Genomic DNA, 22,881 nt, shown 5'->3' with positions numbered 1-22,881 from the left:
ATGACGAGAGACAAGATAGAAGATTGAGATATGTATATTCTTGGTCACGACCACTTGTTACATCTTTCCTCCCGGTAAACTCGTACCGGTTGTCACTTTTATCATTCTCTTTCGAAAGAGTTGTACAATAGGATGCGTGAAATGACCCATTGCAACAACCTCCTAATACCGCGACTGTGCGACGACCATGATAGTATGCAGATTTTACATGAGAGATTACAACAGTATAATAAGAATGATCGACCGATATAAGAGGAAATAATCGATTTCCCCTCTTTTTGTTTTATGATACTACTAGATTTTCACTTTCTAAGACCCGGAAGAATTCACCACTTCCATTATCGGTTTCTCTTTTCTGCATACATTCGAGATAGATGGTCTAACCACCATAATCAAAACTTTTTATTCCTCTCATACTTGCATAACTAACTGTTTCTTTCAAAACACCTCCATTCAAATCCAGACCTAATCCCACCATGGCAGAATTCGAACTTGTTATACCTAAATCTTCCCTAGTTTCAGGAAGGTAATTTGGTTGATGGTTTGATTGATTTGTCTTATCGTGATCAGGTGCTATTATATCACCTTCTCTCTTTTTTGACCATTTTGGATCTACCCATTTCTTCAAGTTCGAGTTCAAGCTAATCATAATTGGGAGAAATGATGTTATTCCATATGAAACAACAACTAATGCCAAAGATATTCGCTTGTTGTTAGAATACATATTCTCTATGGTGTGTGATATGGCAGGGAAAAACGCTGCTGCTGATATAGCGGCCGTCAACCCTGTCGAAGTTGATTTCGTGTGTTTACCTTGTCCACGTAGGGTAATTGCGAATACCAAAGGGAAGATGGGTCCTTCGAAAAACATATGCAAGATCATCGTTCCAGTAGCTTCTTTTCCATGTGGAAGTACCATTGATGATAAAGATGTTGAAAAAGCACCCAAGAGACAGGTTCCCAGAACAAATCTTGGACGTATACCAATATAACAAGCTCCTGAACTTATTACTCGGCTGACGAAAAAAACAGCTTGTCCAATTGTTCTCATCCACTGTTCATCGACATCGGGATTGATTTCTTGAATGATACTGTTCCAAGTGAATCCAATGGATTCTTGTGATCCGACATAATTACACATGACAAAAATTCCAGTCACCGTCAATAACCATCTGGTCGGTATGTTGAATGATTTTGAAGTAGCTTCGATTCCAGCATGATCAAATCTTCGATGAGCTTTGATTTCAAGATCCTCATCTGTGGCTTCACTGAGCGGGACATAGTAGAATACAGCCGCTAAGATGAGTACGAATATTGCCACGGCAAGATAACACCATTGAACCTTGAATAAACGCATTTGATCAACATTCGTGAATAAGGCTCGTTGCGATAATAGTCCGGAAGATAAAGATCCTACAGCTTGAATTGCTTGCGAAAACAATAATCTTGCTTCCGATAATTCTCCCGGTCCAGCAAGAGCGATGAATGGATTGGCGGCTGTTTCCAATGTTGAAAGGCCCAAAGCAACGAGAAAATTACTGATCACAAAACCAGGAAAACTTGTGAGAACGGCCGAAGGCCAAAAAGCCATCGCTCCGATCGAATACAATGTTAATCCAGATATGAACGTAAATCTGAATCCTTTCTTGGTAAGTGCTAGATACCCAATACAGGTTGGTCCGATAAAATACGCAGTCCAATAAGCTCCATTTAAACTCAATGTTTGCTGAGGCTTATAACCTAATAAACCTTCGACTTCTCCGTTAAGATTTCCTATTAATCCATAGGAGAAACCCCACAAAAAGAAAAGAATACTGGCTGTGTATCCGAATTTCGAAGTAGCGTCAATTGACAGTCATTATTTCAATATTGAAAGAGAACATGGGGACATACCAAATAAGATGGGACTCAAAGCTTCTCTTGCGCTCAATTCTGTCAGGGGTTTGTTGCCGCTCATATTGACAAAATCGAAGAATTTCTCTGTGGGACCTTGCGAATGATGAGGTCTTTGATTAGTCGACAAGGTACTACGACGTGTTGGCCACCTTTTTCGGAAGAAGGAGGCATTGGTATCTGCGCCATAATTTACTGAAAGTGAACGGTCCCTCTTTTTTCGTTTCTTGTCCTTCTGATCCATATTGGCATCTGCAGGAAGAAGAGGAAGCGGATCGGATCTTGTGCCGTTGGCCGAGATAGCTTTTGATGCAGACGCTGGCGGAGCTTGCTTGAGAATTTCCGCAAAATCAAATATAGCTCCTTCCCCTTCTTCGTCTTGGTCATCCTCAACAGTAATTTCGAGAGCGTGTGGTGCTTCATCAGGTGCGGGTAAAACAGCTATACCACGTTCCTCGAAGCCAGGTGATCTTGGTGATCTGCTTTTTGCTGGAGATAGTGACATTTCAGTCAAGGCGTGTGTTTCTTGTCGCGTCATTCGGCTATCCCTCTTCTTCCGTAATATAGCTGGAACGACCCTCAAGACCAGAGGTTTCAGGACCAACGTGCAGGAGCAACACAAACCCACAGCGACTTCGATTACAGACCACATGAGGGATAAACTTATGAAAAACACGTAATCACCAAATTGAGTACTAGCGTTGAGAGTACCCTGATCACCGTAGATCCTCTCTGCTAAAAGTGCTTGTTGAAGATATGCTATACGAACGACATCGACGATGGTGACGAAGCCACCGACGCAGAAAGTCGCGATGAGCGCTACTTTCTGTCTCATTTCCATCCGAAGGCCAGTGAGGATCGGTAAAGGGAGTAGTAAGATGGCTAAATCGGTAAGGATATTGATTGGTGCCGTGGAGAGGAAAAGAGCTATCATGTCGATACAAACACCTTCTTCGCGCGAGTGCCAAGCTGATCTGACGGGTCGGCATTGAAATACGGCGAGAAATGTGCAGACCACTCCTGAAAGAGTGACGATGGTCATCGTAGCATATGTTCCGTAGCGAAACCAAGGTTGAACTTCTGACATTCGCCTGTAAAGGAAAAGAATGGCTAACTTGATCGTCATCGTTGCTGGGTTATAGAATACTGTGAAAATATAGGTGATTTTGCCCAATGGAATAATCCATTTAGACTGTATATCTAATGGTATTATGGCGGTGTAACATCAGTGCTAAGTCCTTTTTGGACCTAAGCCATGTCTTCTGACATCGACATCAGTTGAACACTCACCGATTCCAACTGTTCCCAAACCCGAATGTGTTCCGATCATGATTGCAATTGATAGAGCCATGAAGAAGAACTTTTAGATAAAGAATTAACGTCATGTCAGCTCGCATCCATGTGGTTGAAATCCGACGGTCAGGAAGAATATGGAGATGAAGGAAGGGCATAGATCTGATCGTTTTCGAAAGGCAAACGAGATGGAATGATATTCAAAGCTTACCCAAGCTAACACAGTGATATAATCATCCCACATTACTTTTCTTACCACCCAAGTCTTTGAGATGATTCTCAGCGCTACGAATGTTGTCGCCAATATTGTCACAGCCAGAGATACCACAAAGATCTGTCTACTTCTATCCTGTTGACTCGTGATGTGAGGAATAGAGGATATTGCGGCCGACTCTGCTTGCGAGGCCGTTGCGGACATGATGAAGAGTTGGTTGAATTGATCGGGATCGAAACGTTATTATCGAGTTATACTTTGGCGTTTCGATAATGAGATCATGTTTCCTATTGGTAACGAACAGAAAGAGAAGAGAACAGGATGAGCCGATAGGATAGCTACCAAGGCAGGCGTGTTCCAAATTGCTAGTACTCGACTAATATTATTGGTGAATTCGTTCTTTCCTTGATTTCGCGAAAGACTGAGAAGGAATTAGGAAAAGAAAACAGATCTTCGATTTTCTAACTGCTATGATCACTATGATGAGGGAGAAAGCATATTTCAGCAGGGTGATTGAGTCAAATTTGGTCTTTTTTATCCCCCTTTTTCAGACATTTTCCGAAACCAAAAATGTCTCGCAAACGAGATATGTCCCAAAATGTGTACTCACGTCTTTCTGTTTCACCAAGAGATGTGTGGATTATTCTGATAAACCTTGCAAGAATGCTCGATTCAGACGACTTTGCTGTCGTTGTTTTTATCTGTTTCCAGGATGATTTAAGATGATCAGGTTATACGAACTAATGGTGTTAGAGTGTAAGAGTTGAATTATAGTTGCTAGTATGTGTATTGACAGGTGTACGTGGTTTCCCCGCTCTGTAGGATTGTATAAGTGACAGCGAATGTAGCGATGATTCTTTATTGTTATTATTGTTGTAGTATGTCAAGTCCGAAAAGTGTATTTAATGTAAAGTATGGTAATGTATCGAGATGAAAATGGCAAGAAGACGATGTAGACACAATCATTTAGAGAATGCATAGTTTACAACAACACAAGTTTATGACACGAATATGAGATCTCTCTCAACTGATGGGGGTTGAAGGGGGTGAAGGGGGTGAAGAGGGGGTTACATAATCGGTGAGAGGCGCAACCCATTAAAGTTAAGGGAAACATCAAAGGGTGAGATAATAACATAATAATCATATAACCTAAAAATCAAACGCCTAGAAAGGGTCGAGAGGAAGAAATGAGGAGATGGACGAGTAGGAGGGTAAAATTCAGAACAAGCAAAGCAGGGGGATTCGAAAGAATGGGACCATGATCTTCTGTCGTGGTGACACATATGATCGTGCCATAGGAAAGGACGGAATCAGGGTTTCTAGAGATTAGTCACATAAGAACGAACACAGGAGAAACATTTTATACGACATGCATATTCTACGCTTATGGCACTCGTTCTGTGCTTTTCTACAGGCCAAGTCGAATAGAAACTGAGAAAACACAACGGGTTGTGCCAGAACAATTAAGGGCCGAAGTCCTGTCTGCCCTCTTCTCGTCCCTGTACAGAAAGGAAATATGATTAAATCCTGAGACATATGACTAAGATCGACATTCGCGAGTTAGCAGTAGTGATCCCCAATACAAAGAGATGTGATCGCTTTCAGAGGAAAATCAAAACGTCTTTATTGCGTTATTGGCTTGGATGAGTATGCTAAGCAAGCGAATAGGCGAGGGAAATGTATCAGTACACAGTCCACAAATGGGTCACACCATGTTAGGCAGTATTGCAACAGACCGATTATGAAATGGGAGGGAAAGGGTCGGATTCGCCTCGCAATGATAAATCAAAAACAAAAACAACCGCATCAGGCAATATTACGTTCACACACCATCGTCTCAGGTATGGGAAGAGTATAATAATCACCAGGGATCTTCATGCATACGTCTTGCAGCTGCAGGAATCAAGTCGATTCGTAATCACATCCGTAATCACATCTCATAATTACTGGTGTATCGATCGACGCCGTGAACAATGGGACAAAAAGTGAAAAGAAAAGAAAAACGGAAATCTATCGATTAATGGAATGGGCGACCGCAGTTATGAAGAATGAGAAGAATCGAAAATGTCATGAATGCATTATGCTTGAGAGGAGGAAAGAGGAAGAACAAGTGTATGTGTGTGATTATATATCGTGAAAAAACTCATGTATGTATGTATACGATATAACAACAAAACAATACTCCAAATACAAAGAATCCCAAAATAAACAGATGGAAAACAGAACACAAAAACCTCGTGCTTGAATATCTATGTTAGTATAAGTGAAAAGAAATCTATGAAAGTAAAAAAGGGGAAATGCAGAGGAACCTGTCGATTCTAGTTTTAACATATCGACAACAAAACCAAAATGAAGATGTGCTAAAAGAATATGAGGTCAAAATACGAGAACCTCCTTAACATCATTTGAAGACCCTGCGTTTTATCATATCATGGTCGTTTCATCCCGCTCCCGCGGAGCAGGAGAATAAGGGAGATTTCATCCTCTTAACAAAGAACCACTTTCACTTTCGATTTCAGTGGTAGTGGTTGAACCACCCGAAGTGATCCAACCTAATTTTTCCTTTTTCATGTTTTCGACTATCCCTCTTAATTCTCTCATTGCGATAGGTTTAACCATCCACATGTCGATACCCGATTCGATTAAACCTTTTCTACGTTGATGTTCTGCTGACATTGCAGTTACGGCGATAATTCTAGCTCTTCTTGAATTTTGACCTGATTGGCTACCTGTAGGTGATAACGGTCCTGAATCCAATCGATTATGACTGTCGGTTCCTGATGAAGCAGACATCGATAGGGTTCTCATGACTTCCTCCAAGGAGACGGATGATTCACCGAGAAAAGCGGATTCGAATTGTCTCATCTCCGCTGCCGCCGCGAATCCGTCTTTCCTTGGCATGGTGATGTCAAGGAGAACCAGATCAGGATGGAATGAACTGAATCGATCAACAGCTTCGAACCCATCTGCGGCTTCGACATATTCGCACGACTGGGTCATTTATGGGATCAGCAAGGTATTATTACCCCTTGGCATTTGTGATAGTGGTTTAATACTTGAGGTAGAGCGGAAGTGACACTCACAGTACGCTTTAACATCGTGGTCAAAATCTTCCTATTGATGGCATTATCTTCTACGACAAGGACTGAGTTGCAAAACGCAAATATTAGCAAAAGTGTGAGACCCCACAAAGAAGCTTCGAAAGACCCAGAAACCTTGACTGACCTTTCAGTGGTAGCCCATCGAGGCTCTGGTTATCTAATCCTTGTACCGTGTTTTGCGAACTACTTTTCAACTCTTTCAAACCCGGTGGGAGCGCAAGTTCCGATGAATCACTCGCACTGGCAGATGTCAGTGAAGCTATTCCGTCGGAATTTTGCGAGAGATATCCAAGATCGGGACCAGCACTTTTGTCATTGCCCTCAAATGCATCTGACTCGTTTTGACTTGCTCGATGGACATGTCCATGATGATGATGAGGGTGAGAGTGGTGGCTTGGACGTCTGGATGGTCTCGGGATTGATTCGGGTGAGAATGTGCCGGTGAACAATGCCGTTGAACCCCTTCGCGGCTGTGGTACAAGTCTTTCTCCGTCGTCGTTAGAATCAGAATATACGATATCTTGCCTAGCCGCTTCCGGTTCACTAGGATTTGATCTAATCCCTTCCTTGGGATTGTCGCCAGCAAGGTCACTACCAACCAAAGAACCTTCGTTCCTAGCCTCATCACCTCCTACTACATCTGATTTATAGGTTTCGCGTGGTATAGGAGGTAGATTTGCAGGCTCCATAATACGTTTGATTACTGAAGGTCGTAATGGTCGTGAAACATGGATAGTCTTTACCGTCTTGAGGTATTCAGAGTCAGGACCGGATACCGGACTTTGCTCAGGAGAAGATCCAGATTTAGTGGGACTTGGCCGTCGATACTGATGATGGTGACCGTGTTGTCCAGCATCTTCTTGATCTCGAGAGGCGATGGGGGAAGGGACACGAATGATCGACGATAGTGTTTCAAGTGACTGATCTTTGCCTATGACAATCAATTGTACACCAGGTCTAGCGGATCGACACAATTCTGCTAACTTCCTGTCTGACAAAGCACCATCAGGAACGACAATGAGACTCGCGTAATGGATTTCTGATACAATTCGACAGAAATGTAACTTCAGTTGTCTAGCCAAAGATTTCCCGACTCTTCGCAACGAGGGGTTTTTAGCTTCTGTCCATCCTATAAGATATATTCCATCTTGTCTGACAGGCTCTGGAAGTACTGGATCAGGAGCCGTCTCGTTGCTTTTTGCGATGACATCTTGATCTGAATCATTATCTTCGTTGAGTAGATGAACGGGAATTTCAACATGGACCACCGTGCCTTTGCCTAATGTTGAGGCGATAGCGAGTTTTCCGCCCAGTAATTCGATCATACGTTGAGCTAACCCTAGACCTAGACCAGACCCGGGAGTGAAAGCATCTTCCTTTGCGAACGGTTGAAGGACTTCTCGTTCTAAGAAATCGGCGGACACTAAGAAAGATATAATATCAATTAGACTTGCCCAGCCGGTTTAAATCGGATATCGCACTCACTACCACGACCTGTATCCTTAATATCGATGGAAATGGTTGATAACTTGATCGAATTGTCATACCCTCCTGGTAATGCAACATCTCGCGATACATCCTGAACAGTTATATGAACGTGTCCCCTATAACGTGCATTAGCAATGAAAGGGACGATCACTCTTCTCAAACCGGCTGAACGAAACGAAACAAGTATGAAGACTTACTTTTCGGTAAATTTGACTGCATTGTGCACGAGTTTACCTAATGCTCTTGCCAGGGGGCCTGAATCGAATGACATCTTCCAGCCACCTCTATTTCTGGGTAACACCTCTAGTATGACCTCTACATGTTCCAAGCCTGCACCACCCGTCATTTTCCTGGTCTTAGCTTCCATGATCATCGCATCGTCCACCACCATTTCTAATACCTCACCCAAATCGGCCAGGACGGCGGTACCTCCTGGATTCGGCTTCATTAAATCGGGCTGTACTGGTGTTCCATTAGGTAGCCTCGCTGCCGGTTCCGTTTTTGATGCCATTTTACCAATGTCAAGAGTATCGATGATGTTTTCTAAGATACCACCGAGCGATAGGCCATTCGCTTCGATGATGTCCAATTGCGCTAAAGCCTCGGTTTTGTCTTCTCGGAATGCGTTCGTCTGTCCTTCAACGTGGGTATCCAATATTCCAGGCAGAATCATTCGTAGTAGACTCGCTGCAGCATTGATCTGATGTAAAGGAGTTCGAAGTTCATGCGAAGCGGCAGCAGCAAAGTTGAGTTGAGCCCTCTCCGCCTGATGTAGACGTTCTTTCATCACCGATGCCAATAAACTTCCTGCTATGGTCTCCACGAATTGCATTGCGCCGGCAGGATAAGTGTAGAGAGGGTCGGTCCAGCAAGCCACCACAGCAAAGTTGACCTGACCGTCGAAGCCAAAGACAGGCATAGCCATAGACGTTTCGGTTCCTGGAGGCATAAGATGGGTGATTGACTGAGCGATGCCTTCGTTGTCGTCTCGTGTGTACCAGACCTTCCTGGTCTTCACGTTTGAAGCGATGAAATCAGATATTATTTTACGGGCTGCCGGAGAAGAGGTAAAGTTGAAAGCGAAGCCATCTTCGGAACAACTGTAACCTAAAACTGCCAACTGCTTTGGCTCATTAGCACGGCAACCTCATGAATGCCTGCGAAGGAGATGGATCTTACATCGTCTATTCCTTCCTTGTTTGAGTCGCTATCGCCAGTGTAGCCATACCTCTTCTTGGGATTTGATCTTCTCCTTGAAGGAATGAATAATACTTGTGGAGTCCTACTTGGAGCTAAAGGATCCGTTACCGCGTACGTTTTCCTGGCACGCTTGATGTTGGAGGGTTTCGAATACGCTTCTGCTTCATCTTCGTCACCGCCTCGAACAGTACTAGATGCAACGGAGCCGGTCCGACCACCAAAACTAGACTGCACAGCAGTCCCAGTATTTTGGCTGCGTGTATGAGCAGTGGAAGATCCCCCTCTTGTGGATGATCCACCTCCTGTTGATGAATTTTGGTATGTCGGATAGAAAAGATGAAACTGCGAGAGGTCCACAACAGCTACCGCATAAGCATCAAGAGCGTTGCGGATCTCCCGACAGGCTTCGTCGTAGATATCCACATCGATGTCATTCTGCGCAGCATCGGCTCCTGAGATTCGCTTACCACTGGAAGATGTGCTGGACGTTGCAGCGTTACCTTTCTTGGCCTCAGATGCTGATCCGGTTCCTGTGCCGCCTTTTCGGCTGCCAGCCTTTTCGTTTGGTCGATGCTTCAGTGATCGACGGAGGAATTCGACAGATATTGAATGAAGCTTGGCAGATTCCACGGACGCTTGCTGACTGTATATCAATTCCAGTTCACTGACCACACAATCCGCTAAATCGGCTAGTAGATGCTTGTCGTCTTTGGAGAAAGTCCTAGGCTTGTTATCCAGAACGCAAAGACTCCCGATGATGGCGGCCTTGCTTCCTGATCCAACCTTGAGAGGAGCTCCAGCGTAAAACTGTACTGGGCCTGAACCTTCTTGAACTAACGGATTCCGCTTGAATCTCCAATCCTTAGCGGCATCTGGTACCACCATGCATTGTTCTCCAGTGGCTGATGACATGATTGAATGACAACAAAATGAGACGTCGAGACCGGTCCCTTTGATCCCCATCCCTACTTCCGACAAGAAGATCTGACGATCTTTGGAAACAATACTGATCAACGCAGAAGAAGTTTTGAATACAGTGGTCGCTAGTCGAGTAAAACGGTCCAACGTCTCTCGATGATATGGGTCAATGTCCTCCAAACCTAATCTTCGAATAACTCTCAACCTTCTTCTAGCGGCCTCGGGAGCTTGTTTTGGAGCAGGCATATATCCGTTCTGCTCAAAGAAATCCTTCACCCTTTGACGCTCTCGAGTGTGATCGTAAGTCACGTCAATAGCAGAGGCTGATGTGGAGTCGTTGGTTCCAGACTCGAGAAGGGCGTTATCAAGCGAAGGCCCAGTACCAGGCCTGACCATTGAGCCTTGTTGTGATCTTGATCTGAGTGACCAACTTCCTCTTGAACGTGGTTTGCGAGGTCCTCTTTTCTTCGGTGGTGCGACTTCGTCCTGAGATGAATCACCTGACATTGCCTTGCCAACAGAAGCGAGCTCTGCATGATCTCTATGCCGACGTCTCGTTCTCCCTTTTATGGATGCCTCTTCGTCGTCCCTGTGTCCGCGTTCTTCTTCCTTTTCCCTTTCTTTGACTCGATCATCCCTTTGTTTCAAGCCTAACTGACGCATATTCTCGGCAGTCATGAAATTTTGCGGCAAAGGTTGATCGTCTTTCACATTCTTCTTCTTGTCTTTGGACCGCTGGCTCGATGCTTTCGGGACCTTCAAAGGCTCATCTGTGTCTATGTTTGGGATTTCTGGATCTTGATTTGATGGTCCCGCATTTGAGGTATCTGGGTGATACTCTTGCAATTCTTCCTCGCTGGAATCACGAATATTGCTGCCTCGCCTGGAAAGAATAGGGTTGATCCCTGGGCTCGAGCTCAGGGATGTGGATGAGGAGGACAAGATTTCTGCAACAGTACTTGGTACTTGTAGCTGAGAGGCATTCGAAGGATTTCGGGAAGGTTTGGGCGGCGTAGCTGGACTGTCATCTGCGAAAGAGCTTTCGTTGTATTCCCCCAGTGAGTACCTGGATTACGGATAAAGTCAGATCACGCTACGATTGGTACAACCATATTCTTGTGCAAGTATATTTTTGCGCATTGTTAACTCACCTAGTGATGAATTCGTGCCATTCTTCCTGTGTCTGAGGTTCTTTAACTCTATCATGAGGCAATTTTCCTGGATGCGCGAAATCTACCACGACGACATCATTTGCCTTCGACTTTCCCTTTTCGTCTCCACCACCCGACATAGTTGCTGAACACAGTGTTTTATCAATATCAAGAGCTCAAATTGAGTATGTGTTGAGTATTAAAAGTAGTGTGTAGATGTGGATCATACAATTGATCGATCTTTACCCTTGTTCCATCCATCCGATTATTGCCTTCTTGTATGCAGGTGTATGGGTCGTTTAATTTGACCAAGTACGTATCAATGCGCAACACAAAGAGAGCTCTAAAACGTATGGATGACAATCAAAGTAGTATCGATAAAAGGGAGATATGGAAGAATGGATTATTGTATTGATCAAATGAGATTGATTTGTTAAGGATACATATGGTTTATAAATAAAAGTGAAACCCCTTTCCTTTGATAACCTGAGTTAGTCGCTTTGTTTTTTTTGTGGTGGCCCCCTTTTTATATTATTTCTCTCTTTCCTGGAATAATGTATATATGTATATACTAGAGTACCGTATACCTTTCTATCTTTCGATGATATGTATAACAGACTCTGTTATTGAAGCCTTGGCTTCCTAATGATCACCGGTGAATGATAGCTTATATCCGCGAAATGGTTGAATACGATTTTGAAAAAGTAAGTGAAAAAGGAAATCTTGATAGAGAAACATGATCCTTGTAAAAGATAGAACTCCAGAATGTCAGATTCATCATCAATTTCCTAAAACCGGGCATTATATGACAAGTACCTAGCACTTTTACAAACCTGGTTGCGCTCTTTTAGCATAAATGCATGCTGATTATGATAAATAACGTCCCCATCTCGCACAGAGCACTGACTCTGACTTCCCAAGGAAACAACTTGCATACGTTGTACCGCATGGTGGGAAACCAAAGATGATCTTCTCACTTCTTGCTGCTTTGTCCCTCTCTCATCCTTTTTTTCCCTTACTTTTGGTTTTTTCCTGTCACTCTGAAATCTCCCGGGTGCCTGATGTACATACTCCGAAGACCATACAACCCCCCGAATTAGTGTATTCCCCCTTGCATAGCCTTTGGCCATTTGAGGGTTATTCGTATCGCTTGGGAAATACATACATAAAGAAACAACAGGATCTGAAGAAGAGATCTGACACCAACATCCTCGAAGAACTGGCATCATCAGCTCGTGAAAGTGTTATGCGGCAAGTGATAAACGTGCAAGATCTTTTTTCACTTTTACAGATCGAAAAGGGGCTTTGGCAACGAGTTCGTTTAACATACGTTAATCACCAATTGCCCTGCTTAGCAAGCGGGCCAATGGTTCAAAAACCCTCGACGCATGCTATCTAACGTGCAAAGTTACGTGAGTTATAATTGTACAAAGCGCGATTATGTCTCGTTTCCAAAGGCAAACACCGAATTGGATTCTGGCTCAAATTTGGTATTCCTGTGTTCAGATGGCGAAAGTTGCCCGATGATTGTTGATGTATTCCATAATTCATAATTCAATACAAAAACACACACCCCTTTTGCTATCTCGTGGTATGAGAAACGCTCCTTTGGCAGTGTGTCGATCCCAGGCACGCCACAGTCCACCTTGATGTATTATAATGCCGAGTTTCTCAGTCGCGTGGGTGACGCGTGCGTTGCGGTGTTCGCCGTGACTTTTGTCTTCCCCCCTCGACAACATATCCACTTTGTATTTTGACTTTTCTGAACAGACCATAGACTATTGTCAAGCCTAACGACATTCAACTTGACTCAAGTCTTCAAGACTCTTCTCCTCTTCTGTCCCGCTTCTCTCATATCATAGTGTACCCCCCGCATGTCGAACTCATCAGCAGATCAAGCTACAGCGTCAGTCGTGCAAGCTCTTCAAACGTTGTATCATGATCCCGACTCAGCTTCGAAGAAAAGAGCAAATGAATGGTTAGAAGAATTTCAGCATAGTGTGAGGATCCATTATCATTTGCTACTGCTGCTCCACATAAAATGGACGAGTAAAACTGACGGATAAAGTCGTCGTGTTAGGTCGAAGCATGGCAAATTTGTCATACATTGTTGACTTCACCTGAGGCACCTTTAGAAGGTCGATTATTCTCAGCTCAAACTTTGCGTGCTAAAGTAGGTCACTCCCTTCTTTGTCTCGCAAACTGTGAGGAGACTTTTACCCTTTCCTCCTACAAGTGGATCTCAAAGTAAACCCACCTGTGTTCTCTATGTTTTATGCTTCTCAAGATTCATAGCTGACAGATATTTGATCTTCCTTTATTCGATTTCACAGATACTATACGACCTCTCTCAATTACCACGGGAACAGCTCCCTCCACTTCGTGACTCCCTTTTATCATCTTTAGCACCGTTATGTCAACCTTCAGCACCTTCAGGATCGAAAGCAGTCCTTACGCAGTTATGTTTAGCTTTATCGGATTTAGCACTGCAGATGCCTGAATGGAATAATGCCGTAGGAGGAATGATAGATCAATTTGGGAAAGACCCAACAACAGTGATAATATTACTTGGATTCCTGAAAGCCTTACCTGAAGAAGCTGGAAATCCCAGAATACCCTTATCGGTGAGTCTGTCCTCATCAACAGAGATCGTGAAGGCGTCAAAATCGAGCTGACCCCAACCTCAGAATGACGAAGTGAGAGCGATGTTGACTTCTCTCGTGAGTGGATCGGCGGAGCAAGTACTTGGAGTGCTGGCGATGTATATACAAGCAGCTGGTGAGATTTTCCGTGAAATGTCACATGAACTGAAGCACGAGAAATGGGCTGACTGATCTTAATTTAGGCGTTACAACTCAAATACAAATATCGGTTTTCGAGACGCTGAGAAGCTGGTTACAAGCTGGAGAAGTAATGGCCGCTCAAGTTGCTCAAACACCTTTATTCAATGCTTCTTTCGACGCTCTTGCATCAGATCAATTGTTTGACGCCGCTGTGGATGTACTGTGTGACCTGATACACGAAACCCAAGAAGTGGAGGACAACGTAGAAGTCGTACAGCAGATCGTACCGAGAGTTATTGCTCTTCGACCTGAATTGGAAACTCATAAAGAAGATCCAGATCGTATACGAGGTTATTGTCGGATTTTATGTGAGGCTGGAGAGTGTTACAAGGATCTCATAGTTCGACACCCTCAAGATCTGTTACCTCTCGTACAAGCCATCTCTGAATGTGCCGCCTATCCCGATCTCGATATCGTCCCCATCACATTTTACTTCTGGTACACCCTCGCCATGACTCTCGGTCGACAACCCATTGATCCCTCGGTGCAACCTATACTGGATATATACGCGAACTTGCAATCGGTTATCATCGGTCATTTGCATTTCCCAGGAGATAACGAACATCAAACAGCTCAGGAGAGAGATGAGTTTAGGACATTCCGACATAGAATGGGAGATACGCTCAAGGATTGTTGTCATGTTCTTGGTGCTCCTACATGTCTGCGGCGGTCCTATGACCTTATCGTCAACGCAATGGGGAAACCTTCACCTTCATGGCAAGAGATCGAAGCACCTCTGTTTTCGATGAGAAGTATGGGAGCAGAAGTGGATCCAGATGATGACGAAGTACTACCTCATATAATGGATATGTTACCGAAACTACCAGATCATCCCAAGATTCGATATGCCGCTATTCTCGTTATATCCCGTTATACTCAATGGATAGATCGACATCCTGACAATCTCGCTTTCCAATTGCAATATATCTCGGCAGGTTTCGATATGGCCGAAGAAGAAGTCTCAGCTGCGGCAGCTCAAGCTATGAAGTTCATGTGTCAGGATTGTAATCAACATTTGGTACCGTTCTTACCTGAACTTCATGGATTCATCAATTCTGTAGGAGATAAATTGGATCAAGCTGATATGGTAGAAGTGTGTGAAGCTATTGGATATGTCATTTCTTCTATGTCACCTGGTCAAGCCGCTCAAGCATTGCAACAATTCTGTCAACCTCTAATCCAACGCATACAGGCCGTCGCCACGTCCGATTCAGAAGCTGATAAACCGACACTCCAAAAAGTCGCCGATTCATTGGAACAAATTGATTCTTTTTTGTCTGTAGTGAGAACACTGGATCCAGTACCTGAATCATGTTTCCAAACGGCATCAGCAGTTTATGGTATCCTCGATGCTCTACTTGCTCGATATGCCAAACTGTATTACATTTCAGAAAGAGTAGGAACTGTATTAAGAAGGGGTTTAGCGTTTTTCCCGGCAAGAGCGTTAGAACCTGTCATACAACCTGTACTGGAAAGAATGGCATTGGCATTTGACCAAACTGGATTCGCAAGTTATCTCTGGATAACAGGGAAAGTAGCAGGTAAATTCGGTGATTCAGCTCAACAACCTGGTGGTGAAACGTTAGGTTCATTGTTAGTAAGATCATTCGAAAGTGTTACTACTGCAATGGCGAAACTACTTCAAACCAAAGTAGCTCTAGAAATACCTGATGGTAAGTCTTCTCAGAGATCGTACATGAAATTTATCCGAGAATCATACCTGACATTATCTTCCCTTCCTTTGTGTTTAGTAATGGACGACTACGTCCATCTTTTCATGGCATATCTAACTTCAATACCGAACCTAATTCTCTCATCTTCATTGATTCATCTTGCATTTTCGCATACTTTATCGGCACTTACATGTCCCGCACCTGAAACGACATTGATCTCACTTGATGTTTTATCGACACTTTCCAAATCTCTGCTACATGCTCAACATCATTCGCAACTCCAACCCATCTTCGCTCAATACGGTAAGGTCTTAGTGGATCTAGTAATGGGCGGGATCGTGCAAGGTTTCCCTGAAGATGGTTTAGATCAAGTTCAAATTATCCTAGGAGCAATAACGAATTCTTTACCTCCTCAAGAAGTCGAACAATGGTTCATAGAATCAATAAGCTCGTTACCGGGTCATGTGGTTCCTGTTCAGGAAAAACAAGGTTTCTTGAACGATCTTCATGAGTGAGTGAGAGAGATTGTCTATATTTTCCGTCTCTATGACGACAAAGACGAATACGACATTGATAGATCAACATGAAAGCTGATACTGTTCGTTTTTTCTTTTGCGTGAAAAACAGACATCTTATAAATCGATCAACTGATAAATTGAAGAACGCTCTGAATAATCTAGTTAGGGCAGCGAGAAGAGCTAGAGAAAGAGGAAGACAAGCTAGAAAGTCCCTTGGTGGAGTATAATGCACGTTAATCGATACCTTTTAGACTGGAGATTATAGATATTACTATACTCGAGAAGAAGAGGTTATTTTGTCCTTGATATGTGAATGGACAAGTAGAGGAGTACGGGTCAAGTAGAAAAGACAAGAATAATACCAAGATCATTTTGGTACACAGATACACCTTGAATATATAGTCAACAAACAAAACAGAACTTTGGCATGGTATGGGAATTGAAACGGTTGAATTATGTGCGAGATGAGTTCTAATTATTGTTCTAGGTATCTTACCATTATTATGCAAATTAACGGTTGATGAGGTATGCTCATGTGATGACTATGCCATTCTTCTTCTAATGCTAATTGGAAGACAATATGATGGTGATGATGATGATGATTTGACTGAGTTACTCTCATCTCCTCTAACCTTTCAATATGTCCGATAGATATCGTACTTTGGGGTTTTTGGTGTTGGAGATGATACTCGTTATTTTCTTGCTTTTGGTTACAAATACCATTATCCAGTAGAGTCATAATTCAATCTCACTTGAATCTCAAGATAGAGGCAACAGTCATTTCAATCACTCTCATACAAACCGCAGCTTGGCTAAAAGATTGTACTGATAGAGTGAAGAAGTATCATCTCGAATTGAATTCGTAATTTTAACAAGCCACTACACGAGAAGAGAAATGAACAGTCATCGAAGAAGCACTTGAAGGTGTCCTCATCATCCTCAAAGACGCTGAACGGTACAGAGTCTCATTGGAAAATACATCAGGTGAACAACGATCTGTGTCGGTCTCTATCCTTTCGCCGGTCAGGATTCATAAAATGGGGATACGATGCATTGATTTGATGAGACTTCGATTGTTCAATGAAGTTGTGTCTACAAGATATTGATGACTTCTTCTCTTCCCTCCACACCGAGTGATTGCTCACCCTTCCAAGATGGTGAAGACTTTTATCACGTGGGCGTCATGAACGAGTCCACCACACAAATTGTTGATGCAAGAAAGATGACGAAACGAAAAAGAAACAACATTACCTTTGTTTATGCTTATTGCCTTTCTCTCCGATCACGTATAGAAGAAAGGTTGATTGCTTATGATTAGTCCAGATATGACGTGATGCGAATTGAGAAGATAGGGAAACGAGAAATGAGACATGATATTTTCTATCGGGTGTTCAATCAACTTGACCTTTTAGATCCACCACTCTATATTTGCCAATACCCTTCGCGCAAGCCGCGTGAGCTTTGCGACAATCCCATATTCGTTCGAGCAATGGTGGTGGCTTGATGGGTTTCCAGTGATTATTAGATTGGACTGGTTGGGGAGCAGTATAAATCGCCGCATCGTGAGTTGAGAGGAATGTATCTGCTTCTTCCTCTGAATCGAATGCTAGACTGGTAGTGATGTAAGTGAGAGGTAAAGTCATGAATCTATGATCACAAATTACATCAGCATATAATTGCAGTCTCAAGAGGTGAAATGTATTACGGAGACCTGACGTACCCTTTCGACATGATAGCTAAAGCAGCTATCCTTTCCCTTTCCACAAAATGATCCATTATGTATCCACTCATATTCGGAGCGGTGGCGAACAACCTAAAGAATCGAACGTAATTTGATGTCGCTAACGCAGCATGGACGTCTAGAGCATGCTTCACTCCTGGATCGGATTTCTCGCCTGCGGTCAGTTGGGCCAAAAGAGCAGCCATATCTAACGTAGATGTGAAATGAGGTCAGTCACACTGATTGAGCGAGGCGATTCAGGCAGATTAAAACAAAAACGATCCGAAGAGCACAGAATCGAGACACTACTTACCACTCCTGTTCTTAGTATGTAGCAAATACATGATTCGATAAGATAAGAATTCTTGTGGGTGTCCTTTAATACCTAACTCATACAACTGACGCAACATAGTTTGACATTGATTGTATTCACCGAGATCCTTCTGTAAAGGTTGTTAGCTGAGCTCAAAATGTGGGCATTAGATTAGCTTACCGCTTCTAACGCAATACGAGCGTGGATTTCGTATACCTCGACAGTGAAATCGTTCTTGATTCGTTGTACCTGGATCGATATCATCAGTACGGTTCGCGCAGTGAATATAAATCAGTCGCAAACAGCAATAGGGGCTCACTGTCAGATCCTGTCTCATACTCTTGAATTGATCTAACGCATATGCGTAATTATGGTTATCTCTCCATTTCCCTTTTAGCAACTGTAAGGTTTGTTTGAGTATTTGAAGAGGTCGAACGTCAGCTGGATTCGGCTCCTGAAAATCGAAAGAGTGATTTATCAGTAAGCTTGTACATGAATCTAAGGTTCTGAGGCGAAAGGTTTTTGATAAGAGTTGGATCAAGTTCACTTACAGATGTTAGTCGTAAATACGATTTTTCCAGTTTAGTACTTGTCCCTCTTATAGTATGCTTATCCCAATCAATTACGTTCTATATCAAGTTCTACATCAGCTCTCAAAATTCGTACACATACCGCAATGCAGCTGAGTAACTCTCCTTGTCAAAAGCTGAACTTACAGGATCGACCTCCATCACTTCATCACCACTATAGCCCAAACCACCTTTACCTCTCATTTTCCTTTTACCTACCTGCCCAGGGACCAATCCTGACGCATTCAATGAACCTTCTTCGTCACCACCATCGAACCACCGTCCAACGCCCCCAGCCATCGATGAAGAAGTTGCCGATGTGGAAGGCTTTTGAAATCTGGCTGCTCGTTTAGCAAGTGCTTCCTGTTCTTCTGCTGAAGAAATGAAATGATACGGTGTAGGGAAAGATGATTTAGCACTCCCGTCATTCCTATATTAAACCCATGTTAGCTGAACATCAATACATCATAAGATGAGGGAAAGGTAGCTTACTTCTTCTTCTTCTTTTTCTTCTCTGTTGTTGTGTTTGTTGCTGTTGAAGAAGAACTTGGACCACCAGCGGCAGATGACGAAAGATAAGTTGAAGGATTGAAAGAGGTGCTCGCTGGAGCTGCGGTGAAGGGCGTAGAAAATGAAGCGGTCGTTATATTTATTCGAGGAGGTACGGGTACATGAGTTGTCCGTTGAGCTTGCGCTTTCAAGCTACGAAGGGATCCTTATCTTCAGCCGTCGAAACATAACGATGATACTAGGGCAAGCAGACGCATGATGATCACTTACGAATTAAGTTCTACTTTGGTCCAATCCGTAGTATTGATCGACCCATCAGCGTGAGCTTTGAACAAGATCTGCAAGGCCATAGTATGTCAGAATTTACGCTCAACATCGAATCAGAAACAAGCGGACGAATGACCCACCTGCTTCAGTTCTGAATTGACGGCATCCTTATTCGAGATCGTTGCTTTGGCGAGACATTGTTGGACCCAAGCTCTATCAAAGACACAGTCAGTTGGGTGCCTGTGGAGAGATAGAGGACGAGAAGCTCACTTCAGCTCTGGCGGCCATGCTGAGGATGACATGGTGACTGGATTCGTTCAATATAGTTCCTGCCATGAAGACAATCGCATCTTTAAACAAAGTTGGATGAATTACGCTTGTCAAAACCCACTGTTGCCAACAATAAACCTGAACGAATCCTGCTTGAACGGAATCAAAATCACGTGGTTGCGTGTGCGAAGGTATAGTAGTATAATTAAGGAGATCCAGTAGAAAGGCTAATGCAGTTGTAATCACCCATTACAACGCTGAACACCCCTCAACAATGATATCATTACAAAATATCTAATCATCCCATTACAAAGTCGGAGTTATAGCTGACTGACTCAAAAACGTCATAGGGTGCCTGATCGTCTCCACCAAAGTTTCATTCCCAAATCTCGGCCTCTTCATCGCCACCTGAAAACATTCATTGACTTTTAACATCACCTTTTCTCTTTTCTTCTCTTTCTTCCATAACGTATATTCTATAATCACTTCACAGCGACCCACAATCATCCCGATACTCGACCACCTTAAGCAGCCATCATAGTCATCCAATCCTACAACTTATCATTTTATCTCGTAAACAACTCAATCCACCTATACCCATGGCAGCCGTACGAACCATGTTTTCCGCCGCGAGAGAAGAAGCAGCTCTCATCACATCTGAATTAGCAGTCGCTGCTCGTACAGGTGCGACTGAAGGTGTAGCCGTCATGGAAAGGAATGTGATCATGGAAATGAATCCTGTAGCTGTGAGACAAGCTGCAGAAGCAACTGTGAAAGAATCACTAGGTGGTGAGTTACTCGAAATTGCCTTTGGAAGATAGTGAATCATAATTAATGCTAATCACGTGGATGTGTTGCTTTCACAGCTGAACCTTCACTTTTCTCACAACATCTATCACATGTTCCACAATCTACTTCCATTTCGACTACTACCACCACCTTAAATACCCTACCGGGATCTTCTACATCAACAATCTCTTCAACACGTACACTAGTCACTCAAACACTTGAGGCTAATTCAGGATTGACGCTGAAAGAAGTCATGTCAAACGCTATGCAAACTGGAGTAGAAGAACAAATGGATGAAGTAGCTGAAATAGCAAAAGGTTTAGTGGAAGGTAGAGGTGCAGGAAGCGCTTTTATCAATTCTCAAATACAACAGGCTGTACAAGTCTGAGCAGTTGAACCTGTGGTTTTGAAGAACTCCCAATTTGGGTTTCGTATTTGTTCACGAGTTTAGGACCTCAGTGAAGATCCGGTGAGTAGTATATATGAGGTGAAGGCGCTGGTCGCTGTTCACATCGGTGTTATCGTAATCGGATCTATGTCAATGTCCGAACTTTTTAGATGGTGTTGTCTTTTGTAGCAAAGGTTGGTCTTCTTGTATATACGACTTCTTGAAAGGTTAAATTGAATCATGCATGATATCTCGGATCATGCATGAATATAGTTTTGGTTCATTCTTCCAATTGCACTCGTTCGAAGCACACTGCCCGTTGGAGAGAAGGTCAAATTCTGATCGACGAGAAGCTCCTGGGACAATAACTTAGAATACAGTCTTCAGTCCATTTCATGGGATGGGAAGTCTACAAGTATTTTTCGCTTAATCTGTTGTTTTGTACTCATGCGTTAGATAGCATGAGAAATTTCCCGAGATATTCCCAACAAAGGTTATTGCAAGCTTACAGTATGAAACAACTTGTGATTCACATGAGCTCGCCTAAAAATGAAGATAAGTGAATTCGAAGACTTTCAGTCCAGCCTTGGAGCAAAGCAGAGGTTGCTCTGAGTCCATTCATCTTATGAAAACAACGAACAACGTTTTGTCTAACAAAGGACTTCGATGTTCAGCTTAACCAAAGAGCTCAATCTTCTTACGCGTATCATCATATCGAATTCCGACAATTCTCAAATAATCATCAAAGGAACAAGGGGATAAGCGAGTACTTGAATAAATCACTTATATGTTCTGAATCACGTTGATATGATTTGAAATGAAAATTGAAGCTTCCAATCAACTCGTCCATGTTATCCTTTATTCGTTCGCTTGAGAGAGGGACCGTTCTGATCAGAGTATAGAGGGGACTTTCTTGTCCGCTGCAGTCGGGAGGGGACGAGTTAACCTTTCCATTCAAAAAATAACATATAAAGAAATGCGAAACACTACATCAGTATCCAATATTCTACTGCTATAAGTTACTATAATCACCTCTAAGTGATAAGAAAACTCTTCTTTCCTCTTATCCAGACTAAAGTAATATTCATCAAATCCGGAAATAATGCCATCGACTTCAACAGCTGCCAGTAGTCGACCGGGTAGCGCTCGAAAAAGCAGTACTCCTAGACGGATCAACAGTCCCTCAAATGCCGAGGGATATTTCTCATTTCCCGTATTTGAGCACGTTGTGAGTATCTCCATACACTTACTTTCCCATAAGATTTGAAAGCCAATGCAATTAACCTGGAAATCTCGTGGGATTCATCATAGCAGAAAGATGATGCTACCACCAGCAAAGGCACCAACGAAGATGATACCCACAACCAGAACAACAGCGAAGGAACACATGTGAGTAGATTGTTTCGATTACAAATCAAAATCAAGTAGATGACATGATCAATCGCATTTTCAGCTGTCTAAATCAGAGACTACTGCAACATACAATTCTCAGAACTCCGGTGCTAGTTCCACTTCCTCTATGAAACCTGGATTTTTACGTCAACTATCTTCAGTGTTCAAGACGAAATAAGAAGCAATGTTGCGAGCAGCGAAACGGCGATTCAATACTTTTTTAAAGCTCACTCTATATGTCATGTAGGTAGGCAGGTCAGAAGTCAAAAATCGTGGAGGCAAAGGAGATGGAGAAGTCAGAGGTTTACAGTTAGTATGTTATGCATTCGCTTTGCGCCACTTTTGAGCTCATTCTGTGTATTCTATTTACA

General features: G+C 43.0%; 6 protein-coding genes across 6 annotated transcripts; 3 read left to right on the top strand and 3 right to left on the bottom strand.

Moving 5' to 3' along the window:
- Positions 1–379: 379 nt before the first annotated feature.
- On the bottom strand, positions 380–3,604 carry IL334_003729 (uncharacterized protein; the record flags this gene model as incomplete). The annotated part of the gene is made up of 4 exons (XM_062935455.1): positions 380–1,818; positions 1,894–3,093; positions 3,184–3,253; positions 3,398–3,604. 4 exons carry the CDS (start codon positions 3,602–3,604, stop codon positions 380–382), a joined length of 2,916 nt encoding a protein of 971 aa, XP_062791506.1.
- Positions 3,605–5,878: 2,274 nt separating this feature from the next.
- IL334_003728 (uncharacterized protein) lies at positions 5,879–11,398 on the bottom strand (the record flags this gene model as incomplete). The annotated part of the gene is made up of 7 exons (XM_062935454.1): positions 5,879–6,391; positions 6,484–6,545; positions 6,626–7,924; positions 7,987–8,105; positions 8,187–9,112; positions 9,169–11,173; positions 11,259–11,398. The coding sequence occupies 7 exons, from the start codon at positions 11,396–11,398 to the stop codon at positions 5,879–5,881; spliced, it is 5,064 nt and encodes a 1,687-aa protein (XP_062791505.1).
- Positions 11,399–13,132: 1,734 nt separating this feature from the next.
- Positions 13,133–16,519, top strand: IL334_003727 (uncharacterized protein; the record flags this gene model as incomplete). Its single annotated transcript, XM_062935453.1, has 7 exons — positions 13,133–13,258; positions 13,339–13,431; positions 13,592–13,882; positions 13,946–14,036; positions 14,104–15,774; positions 15,853–16,285; positions 16,402–16,519. The coding sequence occupies 7 exons, from the start codon at positions 13,133–13,135 to the stop codon at positions 16,517–16,519; spliced, it is 2,823 nt and encodes a 940-aa protein (XP_062791504.1).
- A 1,164-nt stretch (positions 16,520–17,683) lies between these two features.
- Positions 17,684–19,973, bottom strand: IL334_003726 (uncharacterized protein; the record flags this gene model as incomplete). The annotated part of the gene is made up of 11 exons (XM_062935452.1): positions 17,684–17,939; positions 18,013–18,220; positions 18,326–18,455; positions 18,506–18,574; positions 18,645–18,779; positions 18,877–18,954; positions 19,042–19,324; positions 19,387–19,596; positions 19,675–19,742; positions 19,812–19,884; positions 19,942–19,973. 11 exons carry the CDS (start codon positions 19,971–19,973, stop codon positions 17,684–17,686), a joined length of 1,542 nt encoding a protein of 513 aa, XP_062791503.1.
- A 567-nt stretch (positions 19,974–20,540) lies between these two features.
- On the top strand, positions 20,541–21,118 carry IL334_003725 (uncharacterized protein; the record flags this gene model as incomplete). Its single annotated transcript, XM_062935451.1, has 2 exons — positions 20,541–20,730; positions 20,808–21,118. The coding sequence occupies 2 exons, from the start codon at positions 20,541–20,543 to the stop codon at positions 21,116–21,118; spliced, it is 501 nt and encodes a 166-aa protein (XP_062791502.1).
- A 1,102-nt stretch (positions 21,119–22,220) lies between these two features.
- On the top strand, positions 22,221–22,688 carry IL334_003724 (uncharacterized protein; the record flags this gene model as incomplete). Its single annotated transcript, XM_062935450.1, has 3 exons — positions 22,221–22,346; positions 22,430–22,507; positions 22,572–22,688. The coding sequence occupies 3 exons, from the start codon at positions 22,221–22,223 to the stop codon at positions 22,686–22,688; spliced, it is 321 nt and encodes a 106-aa protein (XP_062791501.1).
- Between the last annotated feature and the right edge of the window lie 193 nt (positions 22,689–22,881).

The sequence above is a fragment of the Kwoniella shivajii genome, chromosome 4, assembly GCF_035658355.1.
Source record: "Kwoniella shivajii chromosome 4, complete sequence".
Lineage (NCBI taxonomy): Eukaryota > Fungi > Basidiomycota > Tremellomycetes > Tremellales > Cryptococcaceae > Kwoniella > Kwoniella shivajii.
This window is presented reverse-complemented; position numbering and strand designations above follow the sequence as displayed.